Here is a 24,084-nt window from a genome sequence, read left to right as displayed (position 1 = left end):
AGCGGGCTGTTTGTTTTTCTTGCTTTAACCCTCACCCCCTTCTGCACCCCAGTAATTTGAATTTTCTTCTTACCTGTCCATCTTGGGAAGGATGTGGGAGGGGAGGGCTTTGCACTTGTCTTTGGAGCTGAGCGTGATGCTGCAGGTGATGAGACTGGGATGGTCCCAGGTCGGGTGGTCCCGGGTGGGGAGGCCTCTGCATTTGTTTTCCGGGCCCTGGGCAGCCAGGCCCTGGCCTGTGACAGGTCATGGTGTCCACTCCCCGGGCAGCAGCTCCACTCCCAGGAGAGGGAGACACACAGCCCTTGGACCAGCATCTCCCCTATTTTCCTTGAAAATAGTGTGTGACCTGATGAAAAGGACCCTTGTGGGAACAATAGGGCCCCCGATGTACACACACTGGAGTGTGTCTGGTGGCCTGTTGGCGATCTCTTATCCACCTCCATCTTTGGGGAAAGGAGGTTCCTCCGGACCCTGTGATGTGAGCCCCGTCCTGGGGTGTTGCAGACCCAGCCAGACTGTAACCAGTTACCCCGGAGGGGAGGTAGGTGAGCCTTTTGATGCCCATTTGTGTAGAATAGAAAGTTAGCTGATCAGGTAGACTCTGTCTCTAGCGGAAGCAAAAACTGAGAGGAGGGTCCCACAGGCAAAGACTGGGGTCTGGTGCTTCAGGGTGGGCGAGGGAAAGCAGGCATGGCTCTAAAGCCAGCTTCCTTGGACATGGGAGAGGGCCTTGTATTCTCTCAGGGACCAACAAAGGGAGGCGGATCTCTGAAAAAAGAAACAGCTCTTGGCATCAGGTTGGGAGACTGAAGTTCCTGGCACCAGGAAGGTACAGCCCTGTGGCTGTGTTCTCTCCATCAGATTTGGGGCCAGAGTGTGGTCCCTGGCTGCCAGGTACATGGTCAACTAGAGCCTGCTGGTGTCTTTGTGGGCTTGGTTTGGGCCGAAGCAGGTAAGGACGGGCGTGGCTGCAGGGTGGTTGACTCTTTGACGGACGAGGTCTGAGTTGGCTGGGGCGGGGACAGTCGAGGCAAAAAGGGGAGGAGAAGGGACCACCCGCCCTTCTGTAGTCACTTCTGCAGCACCAGCTTCTGTGTAAACAACACCACGATCACAGCTGCTTGAGTCTCCTTTGTTGGTCCATGAAGATGCTTTGGGCCTTTCTTTGGTGGCATTTTATTGGCCATTTTACCAGGCAGCGATATGCTCTAGCCACAGAATTGTCATCCTTTCTTCTCTCCTCTCCCACGTTTTGTCCCTCCTTATGGGATGTCTTGGTGTTAGAGGCCACCCTGGATCATACTGGCCTTCTGGCCTCTGCCTCAGGAGGTGGGTGTGGCTGCACCATGGCCAGCATGAATAGGGGCTCATGAAGGCATCTTTACAGCTGGGGTCCTTGCCAAGACCCCCAGTGGCGTGAGCGTGTAGGCACCTGCCACTGTGCACCAGGCCCGTGTGTACATGTGCGTGCATATGTGACCATGTCCACGCAGCAGCAACTGCTGCAGAAAATCCTGGACTCCCTCATCCAGAGCCTTGCCCCCACTGCCTTGGGGTGTAATGCCATTCCTACTCTCCTAACTCCTTCCCATGCCTGCCTGGGAAGGGGTAAAGCCAACTGCCGTGGGTGGACAGCCCACCTCTGCATCAGTCACTCACTCCTCCCCAGGACCGCAGGAGCTCAGAGCTGGCACCTGTGAGCCCAGCAGGGTCTCTGGGTGCAGGGCCTGTTGGCACTCAGCAGTGCTGGGGAGACCAGGACACCATCTCTGGGCAGCATTGAGAGCATCCTGGTCCTCCAGTGGGGCCCGGGACCTGCACTGCATCCGTGTCTTCTGAGGACAGTGAGCCAGGCCCCCAGGACAGTCCCGTCCAGAGTAGCCATGGAGAAAGGGGCTTCAGGGTCTGAGCGTTTGGGGACATGTGGCCACACATTGTCATCCATTAGCCATCCCAGGGCACAGGTGTCCTTTGTGGTCCCGCAGCCCTGGTAAGCCCTTCTCTGGGGCCAGGGCCATGGCAGTGAGTTCTGTGCCAGCCCTGAACTCTGAGCCAGTTTCAGACGACACCGAGGCTGGCTCCGTGCCACTTCTCACAGCAACGCTGGAGGTCATGGGAACCACCTGCTCAGCACAGCCCAGAGAGCCCACGTTCAGTCACATCCCCGTGCGTAGAGGCCTGGGGCAGACTAATTAAAGTTAACTGAGTGAAAAAATAATTACAGAGACTGCAGAGGGGAGAAACCCAAACCTGCAATTTAACACTTCTCAGCCCCTGAGCTTTTCTGAGAAGCAAGCTAGTCCTCGAAATTTTTTCTGGGCCAGGGAGGGAGGGGCTTCTCTCTTCATCACTTCCTGCCCTGAACGCTAGAGGCACTGGGCCGGTAGCTGGGGTGTCCTACCTCAATGTCCGGGTGGCAGGTCAGGGACGGGTCCCTGGCCAAGCTTCTGCGTTCTCATTCAGAGCAGCACACCTGGACCGGAGGTATGCAGTCACAGAAGCTGCTGGGAGCTGCCACCTGGCCTCAGCCTCTCTTGGGCACTGCCTGTGTCAGCTTGGGGGGCCTTCACAAGGGTTCCTTGGGTGGAAAGAGGGTGGTGTCCCTGGACCTGGGCTAGTAGGGCTGGATAAAGGTAAGGGAACAGAGTGGCTGTCTCTCAAAGGGGAGGTCCCTTGGGTACCTGCTGCCTGTCCAGCACAGGCTTCCCACGCACACTCCTCCTCAGCAGCTCACCCCTGCTACTCCACACACCACCCACAGCAGAAACGCCTGTCCTTCCTTGGGCAAATGGCTTTAAGGACCCCTTTCTTGACCCACAGCCTGGCCCAAATGGGGGTCACTGGTTGGTATTTGGACCCTGGTGGTGCAGTGGTTAAGAGTTCGGCTGCTAACCAAAAAGTTGGCAGTTGGAATCCACCGTCTGCTCCTTAGAAACTCTATGAGGCCGTTCTACTTTGTCCTGTAGGGTCACTACAAATCAGAATTGACTCGATGATAATGGATTTTTTTTGTTTGTTTGTTTGTTTTGGTTGGCATTTAGGTGGAGCTAATGGTTAAGTGCTAGGCTGCTAACCAAAGGTTGGTGGTTCAAATCCACCCAGATGCACCTTGGAAGACAGGCCTTGTGATCTGCTTTTGAAAGATCACAGCCTTGAAAACTCTATGGAGCACAGATCTACTCTGACACACATGGGGTCATCATGAGTCGGAATCTATTTGACAGCAATGGGTTTGTTCTTTGGGCGGTTTGGTCGGTATTTGGAATTTCTTGCTCAGCCCTTTAGGAGGAATCCGGGAGAGCAGCCTCCCTGGGTCTGCAGTGGCCGCAGCATCAGGGCCCAACACTACGGCTGAACATCACACCCAGCCTCCGGTGGGGCTTCCATCCGCCAGCCCGTTGGCCTGTCAGTAATGACAGCTCTGGCTGGTGTGGGGAGAGTGACTGGGGTAGGGAGAGTCAGTCTGTCCCTGAACATCCTCTGGGGCTGGGAGGCTCATTCTCAAGGCCTCCTGCTCCATGGAGACCCTGGTCCCCAGCATTCCCAGGAAAGAGTCACAGCAGAGAGAGATCCAAGGGCCTCTGTATCCACAAGGCCATTTTGAAGGATAAGGGCCAAATTCCTGCCTGTGCCGTAGACCCTGTACCAGGAGCACTCATGCTTATCTGGAGGCTCAGAGAGCCTGGGCAAGTGTGAAAGCGGCCACTGGTCAACTGGCTTTGGTCCTCAGGGCCCCACGCTTGGCTTCCCCCAGGAGGATCTGGAGAGTGTCCCCCTCTGTGGTTTTCTGGGAGTGCAGATACAGGAGTCCCTGGCAGGCAGCTGGTTTTCTGGCACAGGTGGTGACAAGACTTCCCTCTGCCTCTTCCTGGGCTTGAAAAGCTGGAAGGAACACACCCGAGAAGCCTCCAGGGGGATCGCGTGACGTGATGGAGCCCTGGGGGTGCCCTGTAACTTGGTGATGGACAGTCTTTCTCCCCTTCTTCTGTAGACGTGGCCTGATGGACGCCTGGTGTGGACGATGAGGGAAGAACATGCCTCCCACACCCCAGAGGTGACCCTGGAGCGCGCCCTGGATGCCCTTGCGACCCAGAACCATGCGCCTGGCCTGCATGTTCTCCTCCATCCTCCTGTTTGGAGCTGCAGGCCTCCTTCTCTTCATCAGCCTGCAGGACCCCACAGAGCTCGCCCCCCAGCAGGTGCCAGGTGAGCCCTACCTTCCCCAAGAGGGTGCAGACTGGCAAGCTGAGCACAGACCCTCCAGGTGGAGGACACAAGGCCAAGTGTGTGCCAAGACCCCTAGCATGCAGAGGAGAGGTCTTGGCCTCCGACTGGCAGGCTTCAGCCTCAGGGTGGCAATGATGTGTCTGAAGCCAGACCACCAGCCTCTGGGCTCGGGCCTGTGACCTCCAATGGGCATGTTGCAACAGGACAGCCCCTCTTGGGAGTGCTATTTGATGGGGAGCCTGACTGTCTGCTCAGCAGTTGCTCCCCTTTGGTGGAACTCAGATTTAAGGAGGATCATGCCACCTCTTAAGACCTGTTCTGCATTGTCTGGAACATCTCCCTGAGCCCACGATTCCCAAGTGTCTTAGTCATCTAAGGCTGCTATAACAAATACCACAAGTGGATGGCTTTAACAAAGAGAAATTTATTCCCTCACAGGCTAGGAGGCTAGAATCCCAAATTCAGGGTGCCAACTCCAGGGGAAGTCTTTCTCTCTCAGTTAGCTCTGGAAGAAGGTCCTTGTCATCAGTCCTGCCCTGGTCTAGGAGCTTCTCAGTGCAGGGATCATGGGTCCAAAGGACTTGCTCTGCTCCTGGCACTACTTTCTTGGTGGTATGAGGTCCCCTCTCTCTCTGCTTGCTTCTCTTTTTTATATCTCAAAAGAGATTGACTGAAGACACAACCTAATATTGTAGATTGAGTCCTGCCTCATTAACAAAGTGCCTCTAATCCTGCCTCATTAACATCGTAAGTAGGATTTATAACACATGGGAAAATCATATCAGATGACAAAATGGTGGACAATCACACAATATCGGGAATCATGGACTAGCCAAGCTGACACACACTTCTAGGGGGACACAATTCAATCCATGACACCATGTGACTTAATTTTCCTGCCCAGCCCTGAGGATCCCTTGAGTTCAGCACTTCCAGCCAGGGCAAAGGGATTGGGGTCCTCCTGGCTCTGTGAGGCCGAGAGCCGCTCCTGCTTGTCCCACACCTGCTTACCTCTCCTTCCGTTCCTTCACAGAGGCTGCAGTCGGCTGGGGGCAGATGGGTTTGCTGGGAGTGCAGGGAAGTGAAGGCTGAATGGGCGGTTCTGTTGCCTTGGGGCAGATGAAATATGGAGAGGGGGCTCGGGCAAGCTTCCTGCCCTGAGGCACCTGCTGACACTGCTGGCACACAGCCCCCTCCGAGTATGGTAGGGTTGGAGGTCAGCAGGCATGGGGCCAAGGCCAAGGATCACTCTGCTTTGAAGAGTGGGAAAAGGATCATTCCCAGGCCAGAGTGGCAGTGTCTTTCAGCAGTAGCCCTGTGGACCTTGTTGTGGTCCTTGAAGATACCTGCTTACAGCCCATGTGCTCCATTTCACGGATATGCTTGCGCATCCCTGGAGGCGCCCTTCTCCCCAGGGATGTGTGCGTGCATGCACACACATACACACACACACACTCTTGCTCAGTGCTATGAGCCAGTGCAGCTAGAAAAGGGCAGCAGAGACCAGAGGTGCAGGCCTGGGGATTCCTGGGCTGTCCTGCCTGCCTCACGCAGCACAGGATGGTGGGCACCACATGGGCATGTGGCCCGTCCTGTTTCCCAGGGCTGCTGTAACTGAAGGCTCCTGGGCAGCACACACGGTTAAGTGCTCGACTACTAGCCGAAAGGTTCGTGGTTTGAGCCCACCCAGAGGCTCCTCAGAAGCAGGCCTGAGTGATCTGCTTCTGAAAGGTTGCAGCCTGGAAAATCCTATGGAGCAGTTCTACTCTGTACACATCAAGTCACCACTAGTCAGAATCAACTCGACGACAGCTAACAACAACAACAGTTGTCAAAAGGTTCCTCAAATCGGATGGCTTAGAAGCACCAAAATGTGTTGTCTCACAGTTTTGGAGGCTAGGAGTCCAAAGCAGGGTGTTAGCAGGGTCATGTTCTCTTGGGAGGCTCTAGGGGAAAGTCCTTTCTTGTCTCTCCCAGCTTCCAGTAGCCATGGTGTCCTTGGCTTGCAGCTGCACCGTAACTCCATAGACACGTGGCCGTCTTCTCTGTGTCTCTTCTATCTGACAAAGGCATCACTCAGATTGGATTAGGACTTATTAAGGCCTGATATTAACTGAGAACAATCTCCAGAGACCATGTTCACAAATCATGTGCACAAGCGCCAGGTGTTAGGACTTCAACATAAATACCTGGGGACAATCTGTGGCAGGTACGCTGGCCTGCAGGCTCCCTCCAACTGTGCCCTCAGCTCTTACCCACTCACCCGGTGGTGCTGCCCCCTGTCTCTGCTCCCCATTGTTTTGCTGCTGCAAAGAGGTGTACTTGCCCATGCTGTGTGGCCCTGATGCAGATCAGGGGCCCAGAGGCGTGCTGTGTGGCCCTAGTACAGATCAGGGGCCCAGATGCACAGGAGGGAAGGCAGAAGGAACACCAGGAAGCCAGAAACAGGGCTCCCCTTCCCCCGCTCCTGGGCCTGGCAGCTGCCACCACAGGCCCTGTGTGGGCGAGGCCAATGAGTTGATGCTTTCATCACAGAGAATGGGTCAGAGGCAGCCAAGGCAGCCAGGCGACCCCCAGGGGACTGCGGGCGAGTCATCACTGCTGATTCACGTCTGGGCCGAACCCTCTCAAGTTATAGCTGTCAGAAGTGGGTCTGTCTGCTCCCCAGGCTTCTGAAGAAGCCAGCACGCATGACCGAGCTGGCTACTGTGCGGGGACTCTGCAGCCTCCTGCCAGGCCCCTGGAGTAGCCAACGACATCCACTGTGTCAGCAGAACCAGCACTGCTGACCCCCAAGCCCCACAGGGCAGCGCCATCAGGGTGGAGGAGAGAACTGGTTGTGTGTTAGCTGCACTAAAGCAAACTCCAGAAAAGTGGTGCTTAAACACTGCTGGGACAAATGGTGTCTGTGTGCCCTAGGTGCGTGCCTGAGCGCGAGGTTTGAATGGTGCTGGGGGTTTGTGTGCCCTAGGTGCGTGCCTGAGCGCGAGGTTTGGGTGGTGCTGGGGGTTTGTGTGCCCTAGGTGCCTGCCTGAGCGCGAGGTTTGGATGGTGCTGGGGGTTTGTGTGCCCTAGGTGCGTGCCTGAGCGCGAGGTTTGGGTGGTGCTGGGGGTCTGTGTGCCCTAGGTGCGTGCCGGAGTGTGAGGTTTGGGTGGTGCTGGGGGTCTGTGTGCCCTAGGTGCGTGCCTGAGTGTGAGGTTTGGATGGTGCTGGGGGTTTGTGTGCCCCAGGTGTGTGCCTGAGCGCGAGGTTTGGGTGGTTCTGGGGGTCTGTGTGCCCTAGGTGCCTGCCTGAGCGCAAGGTTTAGGTGGTGCTGGGGGTCTGAGTGCCCTAGGTACGTGCCTGAGTGCGAGGTTTGGGTGGTGCTGGGGGTCTGTGTGCCCTAGGTGCGTGCCTGAGTGTGAGGTTTGGGTGGTGCTGGGGGTCTGTGTGCCCTAGGTGCGTGCCTGAGTGTGAGGTTTGGATGGTGCTGGGGGTTTGTGTGCCCCAGGTGTGTGCCTGAGCGCGAGGTTTGGATGGTGCTGGGGGTTTGTGTGCCCCAGGTGTGTGCCTGAGCGCGAGGTTTGGGTGGTTCTGGGGGTCTGTGTGCCCTAGGTGCCTGCCTGAGCGCAAGGTTTAGGTGGTGCTGGGGGTCTGAGTGCCCTAGGTACGTGCCTGAGTGCGAGGTTTGGGTGGTGCTGGGGGTCTGTGTGCCCTAGGTGCCTGCATGAGTGTGAGGTTTGAGTGGTGCTGGGGTCTGTGTGCCCTAGGTGCCTGCCTGAGCGTGAGGTTTGGGTGGTGCTGGGGGTCTGAGTGCCCTAGGTGCCTGCCTGAGCGCGAGGTTTGGGTGGTGCTGGGGGCTGTGTGCCCTAGGTGCCTGCATGAGTGTGAGGTTTGGGTGGTGCTGGGGGCTGTGTGCCCTAGGTGCCTGCCTGAGCGTGAGGTTTGGGTGGTGCTGGGGGCTGTGTGCCCTAGGTGCGTGCCTGAGCGTGAGGTTTGGGTGGTGCTGGGGGCTGTGTGCCCTAGGTGCCTGCATGAGTGTGAGGTTTGGGTGGTGCTGGGGGCTGTGTGCCCTAGGTGCCTGCCTGAGCGTGAGGTTTGGGTGGTGCTGGGGGCTGTGTGCCCTAGGTGCGTGCCTGAGCGTGAGGTTTGGGTGGTGCTGGGGGCTGTGTGCCCTAGGTGCGTGCCTGAGCGTGAGGTTTGGGTGGTGCTGGGGGCTGTGTGCCCTAGGTGCCTGCCTGAGTGTGAGGTTTGGGTGGTGCTGGGGGTCTGTGTGCCCTAGGTGCGTGCCTGAGTGTGAGGTTTGGGTGGTGCTGGGGTCTGGGTGCCCTAGGTGCCTGCCTGAGCGTGAGGTTTGGGTGGTGCTGGGGGTCTGTGTGCCCTAGGTGCGTGCCTGAGTGTGAGGTTTGGGTGGTGCTGGGGTCTGGGTGCCCTAGGTGCCTGCCTGAGCGTGAGGTTTGGGTGGTGCTGGGGTCTGAGTGCCCTAGGTGCGTGCCTGAGCGTGAGGTTTGGGTGGTGCTGGGGGCTGTGTGCCCTAGGTGCGTGCCTGAGCGTGAGGTTTGGGTGGTGCTGGGGGCTGTGTGCCCTAGGTGCCTGCCTGAGCGTGAGGTTTGGGTGGTGCTGGGGGTCTGTGTGCCCTAGGTGCGTGCCTGAGTGTGAGGTTTGGGTGGTGCTGGGGTCTGGGTGCCCTAGGTGCCTGCCTGAGCGTGAGGTTTGGGTGGTGCTGGGGGTCTGTGTGCCCTAGGTGCGTGCCTGAGTGTGAGGTTTGGGTGGTGCTGGGGTCTGGGTGCCCTAGGTGCCTGCCTGAGCGTGAGGTTTGGGTGGTGCTGGGGGTCTGTGTGCCCTAGGTGCGTGCCTGAGTGTGAGGTTTGGGTGGTGCTGGGGTCTGGGTGCCCTAGGTGCGTGCCTGAGCGTGAGGTTTGGGTGGTGCTGGGGTCTGAGTGCCCTAGGTGCCTGCCTGAGCGTGAGGTTTGGGTGGTGCTGGGGTCTGAGTGCCCTAGGTGCGTGCCTGAGCGTGAGGTTTGGGTGGTGCTGGGGTCTGGGTGCCCTAGGTGCGTGCCTGAGCGTGAGGTTTGGGTGGTGCTGGGGTCTGAGTGCCCTAGGTGCCTGCCTGAGCGCGAGGTTTGGGTGGTGCTGGGGGCACATGCGCAGAGGGGCCACATGCGTTGATGTTAGCGTCAGTGTCTACTGTGGAAACCTGGGAGAGAAGGAGGGGTGTGTCTGTGGTGCCCCCTAGCATGGGGACCATGCGCCCATCTGCAGTGCACGCCAGGTGCAGGCGGGACGTTCCTGGGTGAGAGAGAGTGTCTTGGTGCACTGCAGCCAGCTGGCCAAGCAGAGCATCGGCCCCTCCTTCTGCAGGTAGAGGGATCCCGCCCCTCACAATGGCTAGCATCTCTGAATGCACACCTGTGCCCGCCTCTCTCCCCATCACTGGGATTCCTGAGGGGAGCACTGTGCTTGGAGAGGTCAGGAGCCTCTGGTGGGGCAAGTGTCTGGGATGGCCTAAAGCTGAGGTGACCACCCTCTGCAGAACCAGGTGAGGAGCACACTTGGGTCCTGAGCCACACCCTGTGGCTGTGAGTGGTGCTGGACTGCCCTCAGCTTGTGCCAGGTGATGGGCAGACCTCCATGTTCTCTGTAAGTCACATCAAACCATGGCCATAAAACTTTAAGTAATGCTTACGTTACTCTCCCTCAGCAAAGTACTCCTGACACAGGCTGTTTGTGTTGATTTGTTACTCTTCATTTATCCTGCCCCTGTACTTCTAGCAGCAGCCTAATTGTGATTCGGTACCAAGAAAGCAATATCAAAGTAATTTTCCACAACATTAGTTACAATTTTCTTCAGATCTTTCAAGTGAAACAATCCCATCCTGTTGGCTTCTCTGAGCATATAAACCTTGATTACATTTATCTGTTGGTAACCAATGCTTACAAAGTATACGTGTCCAGTTGCACGGCTGGGTGGCCCCCAGGGCCCCTGACAAGCCTTGTCCCGGTGGATTTTTGCCGTGGGAGGGGCAGACACGGAAGGCTTCCCTGCCATCTGGGTCAGGAAAGGCCTGTCAGGGGCCCTGGCCTGCAGAGGAAACTCCGCGTGGGCCACTCTGGCTTTCACTGTGGTGGAAAATTTCCTGGGAACCAAGTTCCCTGGGCTCTGCTGCTGGTGTTACTGACGCAGGCCGGATGAGCGAGGACCGGCTTGAGAGGGCAGGTGGGAGTTCTTAGATGCTTGTGATCGATCCCTTGGGGTCTGGACTTTTATATTTTATATTATTTATATTTTATATTTCTCCCGTGCACCACCAGGTGTTAACAGGAAGCAGCAGCACCTGCATATACAATGGGCCAGTCAGCAAACCTCACCTGGCTTCACTCATTAAATGGAATCTTATGAGATTGCCCAGTTTTGTAAATCAAGCCATGTTTTCAAAAAGTTTCGCAATATTAAATTAAACTTTCTGAAACCTAAACAGCTACCTATTAATTTACCTGTGGGAGTAGTGGTGGTTCAGTGGTAGAATTCTTGCCTTCCATGACGGAGACCCAGGTTTGATTCCCTGCCAATGCGCCTCATGTGCAGCCACCAGCCATCTGTCAGTGGAGCCTTTGGCGTTGCTATGATGCCGAGTAGGTTTCGGCAGAGCTTCTGGACTAAGACAGACTAAAAAGAAAGACCTGGTCATCTCCTTCCAAAAAATCAGCCCGTGAAAGCCCTATGTATCCCCAATGTGTCCGTCACTAGATGAATGGATAAACAAAATGTGGTATATACACACAATGGAATACTACTCAGCCATAAAGAGAAGTGAAGTTCTGATGCATGGGGCTGCATGGAAGAACCTTGAAAACATTAGGCCGAGTGAAATCAGTCAATCGCAAAAGGACAAATATTGCATGATCTCACTTACATGAAATAAATATATAGAAATCAGAGATTATCGGTGGTTACCTGGGGTGTGAGGGAAGGGAAAGGGGATCTTTTTGCTCGGGGGCATTGAGTTTTCTGTTAATGGTGGCAGAATGATTTGGGAAAGGATAGCGAGAATAGTTGCATGACTTAAAGAATGTAAATCAATGTCACTGAATTGTACATGTAGAAACTGTTGAGGTGGCATATGTTTTGTTATGTATATTTTCACCAAAACAAAACAACAATAACGAAAAGACCCTATTGACCACAACAATCCGATCCCGTTGTGCATGGGGTCACCATGAGTTGGAGTCTGACTTGACAGCCGCTAACAACAACCACCACCTACCTGCATTCTAAAATTAGACGGTCCTGTGCACCAGAGAGTTCTCTTATCCAGTTACAATTATTTCTCAGTCCCCAGTATTGCCCGAGGTCAGGGCTTCTGCCCTCAGGAAGCTCACTCCTTGGCCCAGGAGACTTGTCCCTTCCCCAGGTGGAAGATTTGGAGGCCAGGCTCAAGGTGGGAATAAAAAACCCCAATGTGCTGGCTCTGATGGGTGCAGAAGGCGGGCTTCCTGTGGTTGGGCAAGCTGCACTTTTATGAGCTGACTTTCTTTATGAATGTTTTAGTATGGAGAGTTTTAGACATGCAGAAGTAGAATAGAACGGTATAGTGAACCCCACATACCTGTCACCCAGCACTCCCAATGTCTTTAGGCTGGCCCCCACCACCTCCCTCCTTCTGTATAATTTTGAAGCATATACCAGATATCATATCAATCCATCCATAAACATTTTGATATATTTCTCATCCTAAAGAACTCCCTTTTTTTTTTTTTAGCATAACTGCTATACTATCATCAAACCTAAAAAACAAGAATTCCTTAATATCATTAAATGCACAACCAGTGATCAAATTTCTAATCGTCTCATAAATATTTGTAAAAATGGCATGGGGGTGGTGTCTGACCTCCTCTGACTTCACAAGGGGGAAGGAGAATCAAGATCAACAGCCCAAGGCTGGTTTGTGAGGCAGAGGTCAGACATGCCTCCTCTCTCGGCCATCTTTACCAATTCTGACACCAACCGTCCCTCCCACGGCACTCTCTGCTGGGTTCAATAATTCATTGCAGTGGCCGCACAGAACTCACAGACAATACGCACAATTATGGGGTTTATTACAGTTGAGGTTCAGGAATGCTCAGGATGTGGTTCTTCCATCAAGACAGCCTCTTCTCAGCTGTGCTCACAGGCACACCTCTCTAGCCCTCTGCCTGCTCCTGCTCGGGCAAATGTTAAAAAGCTTTTAGCTTTGCCAATAAGTGCCCAGAGGCACCCTATTCCACCAGCAAGCCTCCTGCCCAAAGGCACTCAGCTTTCTCGCTCTGAGGACTTAGGAGCTCACTTTGTCATCTCCTGCTGGTCTCTCCTGCCGCCATTTCTCTTGGTGGTGATGGGATCCTCTCTCTGCTCTGGAATTTTAAGCCTTGTGGGATGGCAAAAGTAGCAGTCCCCTTGGTGGGCCACACTTACCTTATTTGCACAATCCCACCCAATCACTTACGTGGGAGTTACAAGACCATGGCAAGAAAGGCCACACGAAAACGATCCATCACTTCACAATATTATATTTTCCCCCAGTTCGTTTTATCCAAATAAGATCCACGCATTGCAGCTGGTTGATGAGTCTGTTAACCTATCCACGCATTGCAGCTGGTTGATGAGTCTGTTAGTCTATAGGTTCTGTCTTAGTTTCTGAGGGCTGCCAGACCAAAGTCTGACAAACTGGGTGACTTGAAACAACAGAAATTTATCTCTTCACAGTTCTGGAGGCTAGAAGTCCAAAATCAAGGTGTCAATGGGCCATGCTTTCCCTGAAGGCTCGATGAGAGGAATCCTTTCTTGTTGTTTCTAGCTTCTGGTGGTCCTAGGCATTCCTTGGCTTGTGGCAACATAGCTCCAGCTTCTACCTCCATCTCATGTGGCCTTCTTCCTTATGTGTCTCTCTGTGTCTCTTTTATAAGGACATCAGGCATACTGGAGTTGGGCCCACCCTATTCTAGTATGATCTTATGTTAACCAATTACACCTGGAAAGATGCTATTTTTGAATAAGGTCACCTTCACAGGTACTAGGGGCCAAGACTTCAACGTGTCTTTTGGGGGAGCCCAAATCAACCCATGAGAGGCTCCCTCTCCATCTTTATTTTTCTCTTGCAATTTGTTTGAAGAATTCTTGCATTCCATACAGGAGACCCCGGTTCAATTCCCAGCCAAAGCCCCTCATGTGCAGCCACCGCTGGTCTGTCAGTGGACACTTGTGAGTTGCTATGATGCTGAACAAGTTTCAGCAAAGCTTGCAGACTAAGACAGACTAGAAAGAAAGGCCTGATGATTCTACTTCTGAAAAATCAGCCATTGAAAACCCTGTGGATCACAACGGGATGGAATCTCAACTCATGGGGTCACCATGAGTCAGAGGCTGACTTGATGGCAGCTGACAACAATTTATTTAAAGAAACCAGGTTATTATCCCTGTAGAGGTTTCCACTGGTGAGATTTGCTGATCGTGCCCCTTTGGTGTAGTTTAATTTGTCCTCTGGTCTCTGTATTCCCTGAAAATTAATTGTAGCAGCTTGATCAGATAAAAGTTGATAGATAGATAGATAGACAGACAGATAGATTGTTTTATTTGTAAGACTCCCCCTGCGGGGTGCTATATTCTTCTTCTGGAGGGTGTCACCCACTGAGCTCTCTTTTGGTGATGTCGCTAGCCACCAATGATCATGCCTAGATCCATACACTCATTAGGGGTGACGCAATGGCAATGTTCTAGTTTTGTTATTCCTTCTTCACTTTTTGAAGTGGAATGGACTTTGTTTCAGTGGGGAAAGGGGAGTTGTGGTTAGTAACCCACGAAGCTGAATGGTGGATTGATTGGTTTATTCATTAATATATAAAAACATACGACCTTGTTTGGTCATATTTTTATATTGATTGGCTTATTTGTTAATATATAAAAAATATGATTTTGTCATTAGCACATTGTAAATGGTTTTTTTTGTTTTTTCAGCTTTGGCTTTTACAGAGTGAGTTTTCTGGAGTAGGGCCACTCATGTTCGAGCTGAAGTTAGGTCTTTGCTCTTGCCTGGAGTCATGGGGTTGTGGATGGCGGTGCTGCGAACCAGGGCTGGGATGACAAGGGGGAAGGCAGCCACGGCTGACGGCAGAGTTCCCTCTCAGGGAACCCCATAGTGCAGACAAAGGGACTGGTGGACAGCCCCTGATGATTTTTGCTCTCTAGCCTTCCAGGGGGCCTTGCGGGCACAGGGGCATTCAGGGATAATAACAATAATGTTGTTATGTGCTGTCAAGTTGATTCCGACTCGTAGTGACCCCACGTGACAGAGTAGAACTACCCCTTCGGGTTTCCTCGGCTGTAATCTTTACGGGAGCAGATTACCAGGTCTTTCTCCAGCAGAGTCGCTAGTGGATTTGAACCACTGCCCTTTCAGTTAGTAGCTGAGCACTTAACCATTGTGCCACCAGAGCTCCATAATAACAATAATAAAAAAAAATCCATTGCCATCGAGTCGGTAATAATAATAACAGCAAACATCGAACATTTCATGGGCCAGGCCCTGGGCTAAGCACTTTATGTATTTTAATACATATAATTCTAATAATAATAACCATAATAGGCAACTACTATGATCACCCCCAGTTCGAAAATGAGGTGCCAGGCACTCACTGGGGAGGATACGTGAACAGCATCAACAACAGTGATCATGGTAATGTTTTCAGAGCCCTCATTCCATGCCAGGCATCATCACAAGCAGCTTGCATGTGCTTAATACTCGTTTGTACATTAAAAACCCTGTGAGTTACGTGTCATTGCACCATTTCACAGATGAGACTACTGAGATACAGAGAGGTTAAGAGGTGTGCCCCAGGCCACACAACTTCTCAGCTTCAGAGCTGGGATTTGCCCTTGGCAGGCAGGCTGACCACTGTACCGTACTACCTTCCCAACAGCTGGGACACCGTGTATTCCCTGGTCTGGGCCCGGAGCAGAGCTTGGGCAGAGAGAACAGCATGGATAAAGGTTTGGAGGCATGAGAGAGTGGCGTGTGGAGAGCTCTATGTGTTAAGGGGCTGGGGTGGTACCTAGAACCAGGGCCCAGCAAGCCCTCGGAGCATTGCAGAAGAACCTCTGGTCCAGGCAGAGGGGAGGTGTGGCTCCCTAGAAAGCTCGCTGTAGTGGCTAGACGTCTGGAGCTGCGGGCAGGGAGCAGGGGAGGAGACATGACAAGCTCAAGGAGACCAGCTGGGAGGGTGTTGAGTGATCCAAGGCATGGTGGCAAGGACTGGGGCAGATAGGCAGGTGGGGGGAATTCAAGGACATCCAAGAAGTCAGAAGTCAGGTGAAGAGTTGGTGACCATGTGGGTAGATGAGAGGGTGGGGAGGTGGAGGAGGGCAGCGGTCTCCATACAGGATAACTCTGGGGTTTCTGGCTCAGCAGATGGAGGCCAGGGGCGCCATTCACCAGGCATACATGCCAGAGGGGGAGTGGCCTTGGGGAGGGCGTGGGAGATAAGCATTCCACTTTGGGCTCTTGGTACCTGAGATGCTTGTCAGGATGTGTGGAGATGCCCTATAGCTCCTCCACCAACCACAGGCCCCAGGACCAGATGAGAGAAGCAGGAAGCCCTACCGCCCCTGCTCACAGGTGCATACACTCCTTCACTCTTGTACACCAGGGCTGGGCCTTGGGCAGCGCACTTAGCTGACCCTCTGAGACACACAGGGAGGAAAGGGCTGCTGTCTGGGACCATCCTGGCTGGGAGAGCCATCCCTGTGAGGGGCCATTGTCTGTAGACTTGTGTCTGCTCCATGCTTCCAGGCCAGGAAGCCTCCTTGCATGGTGCCCTGCACTCCCTGTTGGGCTGGATGGCACCTTTGTGAATCCACCTTCCTGCCCCCTGCTTCCTGTGCACACACGCGTGCTGTAAGCCCACCACAGACCCAGGGCAGGGTCTCTTGCATCTGTGCAGACCCCTGTGAGCCCAGCCCTCTCAGCTATACCGGAGGCGGGGTGCAGAGGAAGAACGAAAGTGCAGGAAAGAGACGGGCTCAGCTCTCAGGAGCTCACTCACCATCTGTGGGGTCAGAGAAGGAGGTTACCCAGGTCTTTCCCTTAAGGGTTCCAATCTGGGGGCCGTGGAGAGGAGACTTGGCCCTACCTTGGAGGGGCTCTTGGGGAGGGAAACAAAACTCAAGCAGGAGACAGAGAGCAAGGCAGGCTGTGAACTCAGGCTTGAGAGCTGCTGCAGTGTTGAGAAAGGAACTCCCAGTGAGAGCTGGAGGAGTTGGGAGGGCTTCCTGGAGGAGGGGAGCTGTGGGCTGCTTGTTTGTCTTCTCTAGGATGCAAGAGGTGATCAGGAGGCGAGCTGTGGGGCTAACCTGCAGCATCAGCACTGAAGAGGGCCTGGATGAAGCTCCTTGGGAGCCTGAGGTCTCTAGTGTACACTGCTGAGTGGCTTGCCCAAGACCTCACAGCTGGAAGCTGACACAGCCAAAATCCAGACCCACCGGCATCTGATGGGCCTGGGTCAGCCAGGGCTGTGTCAACCAGAGAAAGTGTGGCCCTCACCCTCCATTCCAGAGTCACCAGGGACACTCACCAGCTGGTGCCAGCAGCCCCACTGCCATGCCGGAAGTTTGTCTTGTTCCCCAAGTGATTGTCTCTGTCCGGGTGTGTCCTCCTGGAGCACTGTGATCACACCACCAGGCAAGAGCTCTGAGAGGGCTAGGGCCACAGGGAAACTGCTGAGAGGCTCACAGCTCAGGGGTGTGAGGGTGTTGAGTAGGTGGAATTGTGTGGTCCTCCTTCCTCCACCCTCTGGGCAGCCGGGCCAGGCTGGCCTCAGAGAAGTACCCACCTACGGTGTCGCAGTCCACGCTCCTTCCCAGGCTGGGGAGCAGCCCCTGGGTTTGCATGGAGCTGTTTGCTTTCCCCAGGCAGGTGGGTTTTATTGGAATCCCCTGGAGTCTATTTCCTGAAACCATTTCTAACAGCATTGCAGAATATCATATATGTTTCCTACAAACCTTTCGAGGCTGACACATCCTCGTTGTGACTGTGAATATCAGAAGTGACATGTAATTGCAGTGATCCATCCTGTTAAGTAGCTGGCAATGTATCATTGCAAAATCAGCAGGGCTGGGACTCTCAGAACCCAGTGTTGCTAAACAATGCACGTGCAGCAACTTCAAACTCTCTTACCAAACCCCACCCACCGAAGGCTCTCAAGGGCTCCTGACCCTTCCATGCCTCCCCTTTTTGGGTCCACAGCAAAGAAATTTTGACCCAGGGAAAAACTACCCACCAGGTTTTCAGACTCATCAGAAAATGCCCAGGTTCTCAAAGTCAGCGCTGAGGTGGGGGCATGCTTGGAAAATCACTCCTTCCAAGCATGACCCTTATCTTCCTGCCCACCTTTCCTTGTAAACTCCAGAGTCTTTGTGGGAGTTCTCTCTGTACTGTGGGGTGGGCAGCGAGCTGCATCATCGCTGTGCAGGCGGAGGGAAGGAAGCCAGTGGGGTCAGTGTGGACAATGGAAGATTGGAGACCGGAGGACCAGGCAGGTGTCCAGAGCCCAGGGCACAGATGGCTGAGCCGTGCCATAACGTGGCAGGAGCATCAAAGCAGGGCCTGCTGTATTGCACAAACACCCAGGAAGGGAGGGCACCAGTCACGCTGTGCTCTGCTAATTCTGGGCCAGGGCTCAATTAGACTCGGGTGTGAATGGTGCTCCCCGTAGTTGTACAAAGTGGCAGTACTGATGGAGGGGCAGAGCATGGAGCCCCCACATGTCAACAGGCCAACAAGTGCCAGAAGTGAGGGTCAGAGGACACAGCCCTCCAGTCTGGGCACCCTGAGCCCAGGGATTTGGTGGCCTCTGGTGATGCTGGCTTGGAGCCTCCACTGGATCTCCTGTGTGTGGGGAGGGGGGAGGGTCTTAAAGGACCCTCTCCCTGGGAGACCCTGATCTCAGGGGTGCCCACTGTGGGCCCCATCTCTGCAGAAAGCATTCATCTACCCCCACCCCATTCCTTGTGGCAGCCCCACCCATGACTCTGGCATCTGCATCTGGCATCTGGTGTGGCCCTGACTTCCTGGGTTCCTGCCTGGACGTGGAGGAAATGTTTCACTCCTTCCTGCAGAAGATGCTTCAGCTAGATAGAGCCTCACTGTCCTTTGGTGCGTCACGAGATGCTAAATGAAAAATAACGAGCATATAGGAACTAATAACAGGAATCACCTAATTAAATTAGGAAACGGTCATCATATTGCTGTAATCTGAAAATTGATATTAATAGAAAATGGTCCCAGAATTGTTAAGTTAAAGGCTCCTCGGGGTGGGGAAATTAAAAAGGAGAGCAGGATGGAAAATTGGGACAGTCAGATCCAATAAGAGCAAGACTTAGGTTTTAAGTGAACTCAACTAAAATGCTAAAAATAGAAACAGGATAGTTGGGTGGGTCTAATGAAGTAACAGACATAAATGGCTGTGAACACCACAGAGCTCCACACACGTGTAAGGTGATAATTTAAAAAAGAAGACAATGGAATTAAGCTTCAGTGGGCATGAAACATAGTAATAGTTATTGTTTATTGGGTGCCAGGCACTGTCCTAAGTGCTTTCCTTTCATCTCCCTCTGCCCTCAGAGGCGGGCATTATCACCTCCATTTACAGATGCACTGGGCCTAAGTCGGTTGCCCAGACTTCTGCAGGAAGAGTGACTAAGCCAGGATTCGAACCTACACCTTCAGATTCCAGTGTCCATGCTCAGCCCACTCTGCCCTCCTTGCCTGTTGCTACTTTTTAATGCCATGGTCTGTATTTCTTTATTTTCAAAAGGCAGCATTTCTTGCCGGCACTCAGCAGATTTCTGCTGCAGCCGGCCTCCCTGAATCCAGCTCCAAAACTCCTGAGCTGTTGTGGTTAATAAAGTTACAACAAAGACACCTTCTGAAATTACAGGCCTCTGGAAAACTGGGTCTCCCGTTGTGTGCCAGCCTGGGCGCTGCTGAAGGCACCCCCATCCCCAGGAAGCCGTGGTTTCAGGTTGTGCCTCTGCAGCAGCCGGTTGTTTCCCTTGGGGCCCCCACAGGGGTGAATCAGGCTCTGTTCACCTGCCGTGTGAGTCACGGCTTAGGGGCCCAGCATGGGTCTCAGGTGTGCACTGATCCCTTTCCCACTCTGCCTGGCTGGAATGAATTGGCGGGGGGGAGGGAAAGGGAGGAAGAGGAGGAGGAGGTCAAGATCCGTGTCTGAGATGTCCCCAGTTTACATCTGGCCTGGAAGGCTGTATTGCACCCAGGCCAGGTGTTCAGCCCAAGCAGGACTCTAGCCTGGGTATTAGGGAGGTTTCCACATGGTGCTGAATTTCCTCTCCCCAACCTGCACCCCATCCTCCCCTCGCCCCATCCCCACTCACTGACCAGGCACCTTCAGTGGGGTCACCTGACATCAGAGCCAACCCTCACTCCCATTATCCAACCTCTCAGCCCAGGAGATCTGCCTAGAAGAGGGGGAAGGCAGGAGAGATTCTAGCCTCAAAGTGGCACAGGCTCCGGGGTGGCCCCTGCTGCATGGCCCGCCGCCTCCTTCAGCCTTACTTGGCCAGGAGTCACGGGGGCGTGGTGGGGACCAGGGTCAGAACACACAGTGAATCCGAACACAACACCACTGCCAGCATGGGGAATGGACCCGTGGGGTCCAAACACGTGTCTAGCCAGACCCCTTCCCCCAACCTTCCTGGTATTCTCCTAGAACCCTCGATTCCGCCATGGGCAGCAGGGGAAACGGATCTATGCCCACCACATGCTCAAGAGCAGGGCTGCTGCTACGGTGTGGCGTTCTCCACGGCCACCAGGTGGTTGTTTTTTTAAAACCCTGAAAAGGTCAGGGTGGTAGTTATGACAACGGAAGCGCTGGAGGGCTGGTTCTCGAGGCAGATCAAGGGCACAGCCTTCTCAAGAATGCCCGGGAGTGGGCCGAGGCCTGTGGCCTGGGGCAAGGCCTGTGTTAAGCTCAGCTAGTTGAGCGCCACCTGCCTTCCCCAAGGTTCTGCAGCTCCTGGTTATGGTGACACCATTAGTGTGGCTCTGGGGCAGCGGCCCCTCTCCCCCTCCTCCTCACATTAGCAGGAAGTTGGGAATTGCCGGGCTGATGGGGTTTACCCGTCACCTCTCTGCTGATACTTTCCTGATAAAGCTCATTTCCCAGGCTATGTGGGCCTGCAGTTTTAACTCGAATCATGGTGGAACTCAGTGGATGAGTTCTCTCATCTTTAAATTTTATTTATGTGAGGAAAAAAGCTCAGGTTAATTTGACTCAGTTGCCCCAGACCTCTGCAACTCAGGAGCCCTGCACTGAGGCTGCTAGCACCTGATGAAACTGGAAGAGCACCTAGGGGTGCTCCGGTTCACTGGGGTCCGAGCGGGAGGTCGGGGGTACCTCTCCCCTTGCCCTGAGACCTGGTCACGGCATTTCTTGGCACTCCCTCAGAGGCCTGAAGACCACTTACAGAGTGGGCTGGCCCCATCCAGTTCCTGGTCAGTGGTTCTCAATTCAGGTGGTCTTAAGGTTGGGTTGGATTGAGGGGGTGGTCTGTGGACCCCTCACCAAATTTTGGTTGTGTGTCTGAATGTGCGTCATCCTGGGAAGGCCGAGCAGGTGGTCATCAAATCCTGGAAACAGTCCTATGGCCCCACTCCCTCCTCATGACAACACAGGAAGGAGTCCTTTGACTTCCTCAAAAGACTACAACCGTTTATGAGGGCATTTGACTTTTGCCCTGGGGGCCTGGACCTGCCCTGGTGGAAGGAAATGGGAAGAAAAAGGCATGAAAGGATGTCCACTGACAACCCTGTGGGACCATTGGGGTCTATCAGAAAGTATCTGAACTGCCAGGGAGGGAGAGACCATGGTGTCGTGGGGGTAAGGAAAGGTGCTCAGCCCCCACCTGAGTTCTGTGTGAGAATGCAGACCCAGCATGGACAGATCTCCCCCACCCTTTTTTTTTTTGTTAAAGGAAAGCTTATTTGCCATCCAGTCATTTCCGACTCATAGTGGCCCCATGTATAACAGAATGAAATTTAGCCCAGTCCTGTGCCACCTTCATGATCTCTGGTATGCTTGAGTCGGTTGTTGTGGCCACTGTATTTTGAGTGCCTTCCAACCTAGGGGGCCCATCATCCAGCATTAGAATGGACAGTGTTGTTGTGATCTGTAAGGTTTTCATTGGCTAATTTTCCAAAGTAGACCGCCAGGCCTTATTCCTAGTCTGTCTTAGTCTGGAAGCTCTGCTGAACCTGTTCACGGTGGGTGGCCCTGCTGGAATTTGAAATACCAGTGGCGTAGATAGCTTCTGGCATTCTGTCACCTCGCAAGCCACCACAGTACAACAAACTGACAGGCAGGTGGTGGAGAGAAGTCAGGAATCTGTATACATATGTGAGTCTGACTGATTTTTAGATAGCAGCTCAAACTTCAGAAGGTGTTTTTCAGAGTTGGATGATTGGTCCCGCTTGGCACCTTCTATTGGTTGGATCGGATGGGCTGGATGGAGCGGTTCTGTGCAATATCCCAAACCTGCCCTCCTAAGGGAGGCCTGGCCCCTGCGGCCATCACTGACTCAACACTCAGCCTCCCTGTGCCCACTGGGACTACAGAGGCTGTAGGTCTCTCTGATGGGGAGGGGAACTCTGCTGACTTTTTCCAGCCTTGGCTGGACTCCCATCTAGCCCACCCCAAATGGGTCACAGGCAGAGCTCCTCCAGGTGCCTGCTGACTGACAGCGGCCCCACAGAGTCCTAAGGAATGCCTGTCTGGGTCTTGGGGCCAGGAGCCCTGCCAGTGTTTGTGACGCCTCAGATACTTGTTCACTTTTCAGACGGGGGGCCTGTGGGCCCAGAAGGTGGTCAGCAGAGCTGTGGGGGAGGCCAGAATCAGGAGTCGGGGTTCTGAGGAGGAGCACATAATTAAAACTGTCCCTCATTTGCACACAGTTACTCGTGTGGAAACATTTGCACCCACCAGCGAGCTTCCATTGCCGTGAATAAATGAAAAATCTTTTCTCAAGAAACTTTCCCGCAAGGGAGCGGCGGGAGGGGAGGCCGTGGGTGCCCTGTGGGGTGGGATTGGGTTTAGATGGGAAAGGATTTCTCCCACAGTTGGGGGGTGGAGGGACAGCTCCACTGGCTTCATTTCTTCCCCATCTAGGATACCTCCCATGGCTGTCACACTTGCCAAGGGTGCTGGGAGAGGGGCCAGGCCTGGTCCAGCACAGGGCACTTTGCAGATGCTTCCTTCTCTGCTGGCTCTCCATCGGGGCGATGTCATGAGGTTGTAAGTGGGACTGGAGAGTCCCAGACAGCCTCAAGGAGGCGGCACCTGAAGGTGTGGAGCACCTGCTGTGCTCCTGGCACTGTGCTGCACACGCTTTCCAAATACACCCTCTCTGACTCCTCACAAACCGGTGCACAGAGAGGTGAAGCCACTTGCCCAGGAACACACTGCCAGTGACAGTGCCTAAACCAGAGCCCGGATCTTTTGACCCCAAAGACATAGCATCTTATTGGTGACCCCAACAACCACTCAGAGCTGTAAAGACCGAACTCTGAGACCACAGTGAGGAGGGCCAGCTGTGGGGCCCTGCACAGCACTGCCACGCTGACTTCCGGGGTGTATTCATTCTGGTGTGTTGCAGACACTTTCTTCCGCTCCAGGTATGCATGTGTGTGTGCCGGCGAGAGATGTGGGCCTCTGTGAACATGTGAACTTGCCTGGCTTCTCCACGATTGTGGACATGTGCAAGTGTGTGTGCTCACCTCTGTGTTAGCGCACAACCATGAGACGTGTGCCTGCCTCTGGCTCACAGCCCCCATGGGAGACACTTCACGCACAGAGTGAAGTGTGCTGGCTGCTCTGGGCCACGATGACATTTTCATGGGGGATCAGCAAGCCTAGGACACATACCATAATGGCCCAAGTGGGGACAGGTGACTTCGGCACCAAAAGCTGCGTCGTCTGTCGGTTGCCAGCCATGGAAGTGAGTGAGGCATTGCCATTCCAGCAGGAACTCAGCAAAATCGGATATTATAACCCCTGCCTTCCACCCGAACAGACCAAATAATGAAATTACGTTCATAATATTTCAGGTCGAATGATCACTGCTTGAATTAGTTCCCCCCCAGAACCCAGCCAGAAGTAATGGTGGTAATTAAAGGATTTCCTGAGCTTAAAGCAAGTCTGCTCGTGAAGAATGTATGGTGTACAGAGTTCACAAAATTCACCTGTGTTTCATTCCTTCCCTGGGGCTAGGGAAGGACAGTTAGCAAGAGCAGAAAGACCATGGGCAAGAAGGAGGCTGGTTCTCACTGCTGGAGGCGCCTTGCCACTTGCACTCATTTATTTTAGAAACATTTATTGAGCACCCGCCTGGGACAGGCACTGGGATTCAGTGAAGAACCGGACCCCAAGGTCCCTGTTCCATGGAACTCACAATGAGTAGGCTGCCAAGAATTCCTGGTTTCCATCCTGTCTCCTTTCCAAGCAGGCATTGCAGCAGAATTTCCAGGAGTAGCGGGCATTCCTGGAACTGCCTTGTCTTCCACTTTGGGGCCCATGAATTTGATCTGAGCCTGCGCCTGTGCTGGGACTTTCCAATGGTCAGAGAAAGAGAAAGGAAGAGCCATTAGCATGGCTTGGTTCACATCTCACCAGTCCTCATCTGCTAGAGAGGGGCAGGGGAGCCAGGCTTAACAGCAGGAGGGGTCAAGATGGGGCTTCCCTTCACACCCAGGCCGGGACATCCCTCCACCAAGGCAGTTTCTGATTTCTCTTTGCCTCACTTAAAAAAAAAAACCCACTGCTGTCGAGTG

The 24,084-nt window shown here is 53.8% G+C and overlaps 1 protein-coding gene across 1 annotated transcript in view; it reads left to right on the top strand.

Annotated features, from left to right (window-relative positions):
• Positions 1–24,084, top strand: part of CHST8 (carbohydrate sulfotransferase 8) — a 148,209-nt gene that overhangs the window by 60,844 nt on the left and 63,281 nt on the right. The window contains exon 2 of the mRNA XM_003416325.3: positions 3,995–4,209. Coding sequence (XP_003416373.1) covers positions 4,080–4,209 — 130 coding nt within the window. The 5' untranslated portion in view covers positions 3,995–4,079. The remainder of the gene's footprint in view (positions 1–3,994; positions 4,210–24,084) is intronic.

Source organism: Loxodonta africana, chromosome 21 (assembly GCF_030014295.1).
Source record: "Loxodonta africana isolate mLoxAfr1 chromosome 21, mLoxAfr1.hap2, whole genome shotgun sequence".
NCBI classification, from domain to species: Eukaryota; Metazoa; Chordata; class Mammalia; order Proboscidea; family Elephantidae; genus Loxodonta; species Loxodonta africana.
The sequence above is the reverse complement of the archived record's forward strand: the minus strand, read 5'-3'. Positions and strand labels throughout refer to the sequence as shown.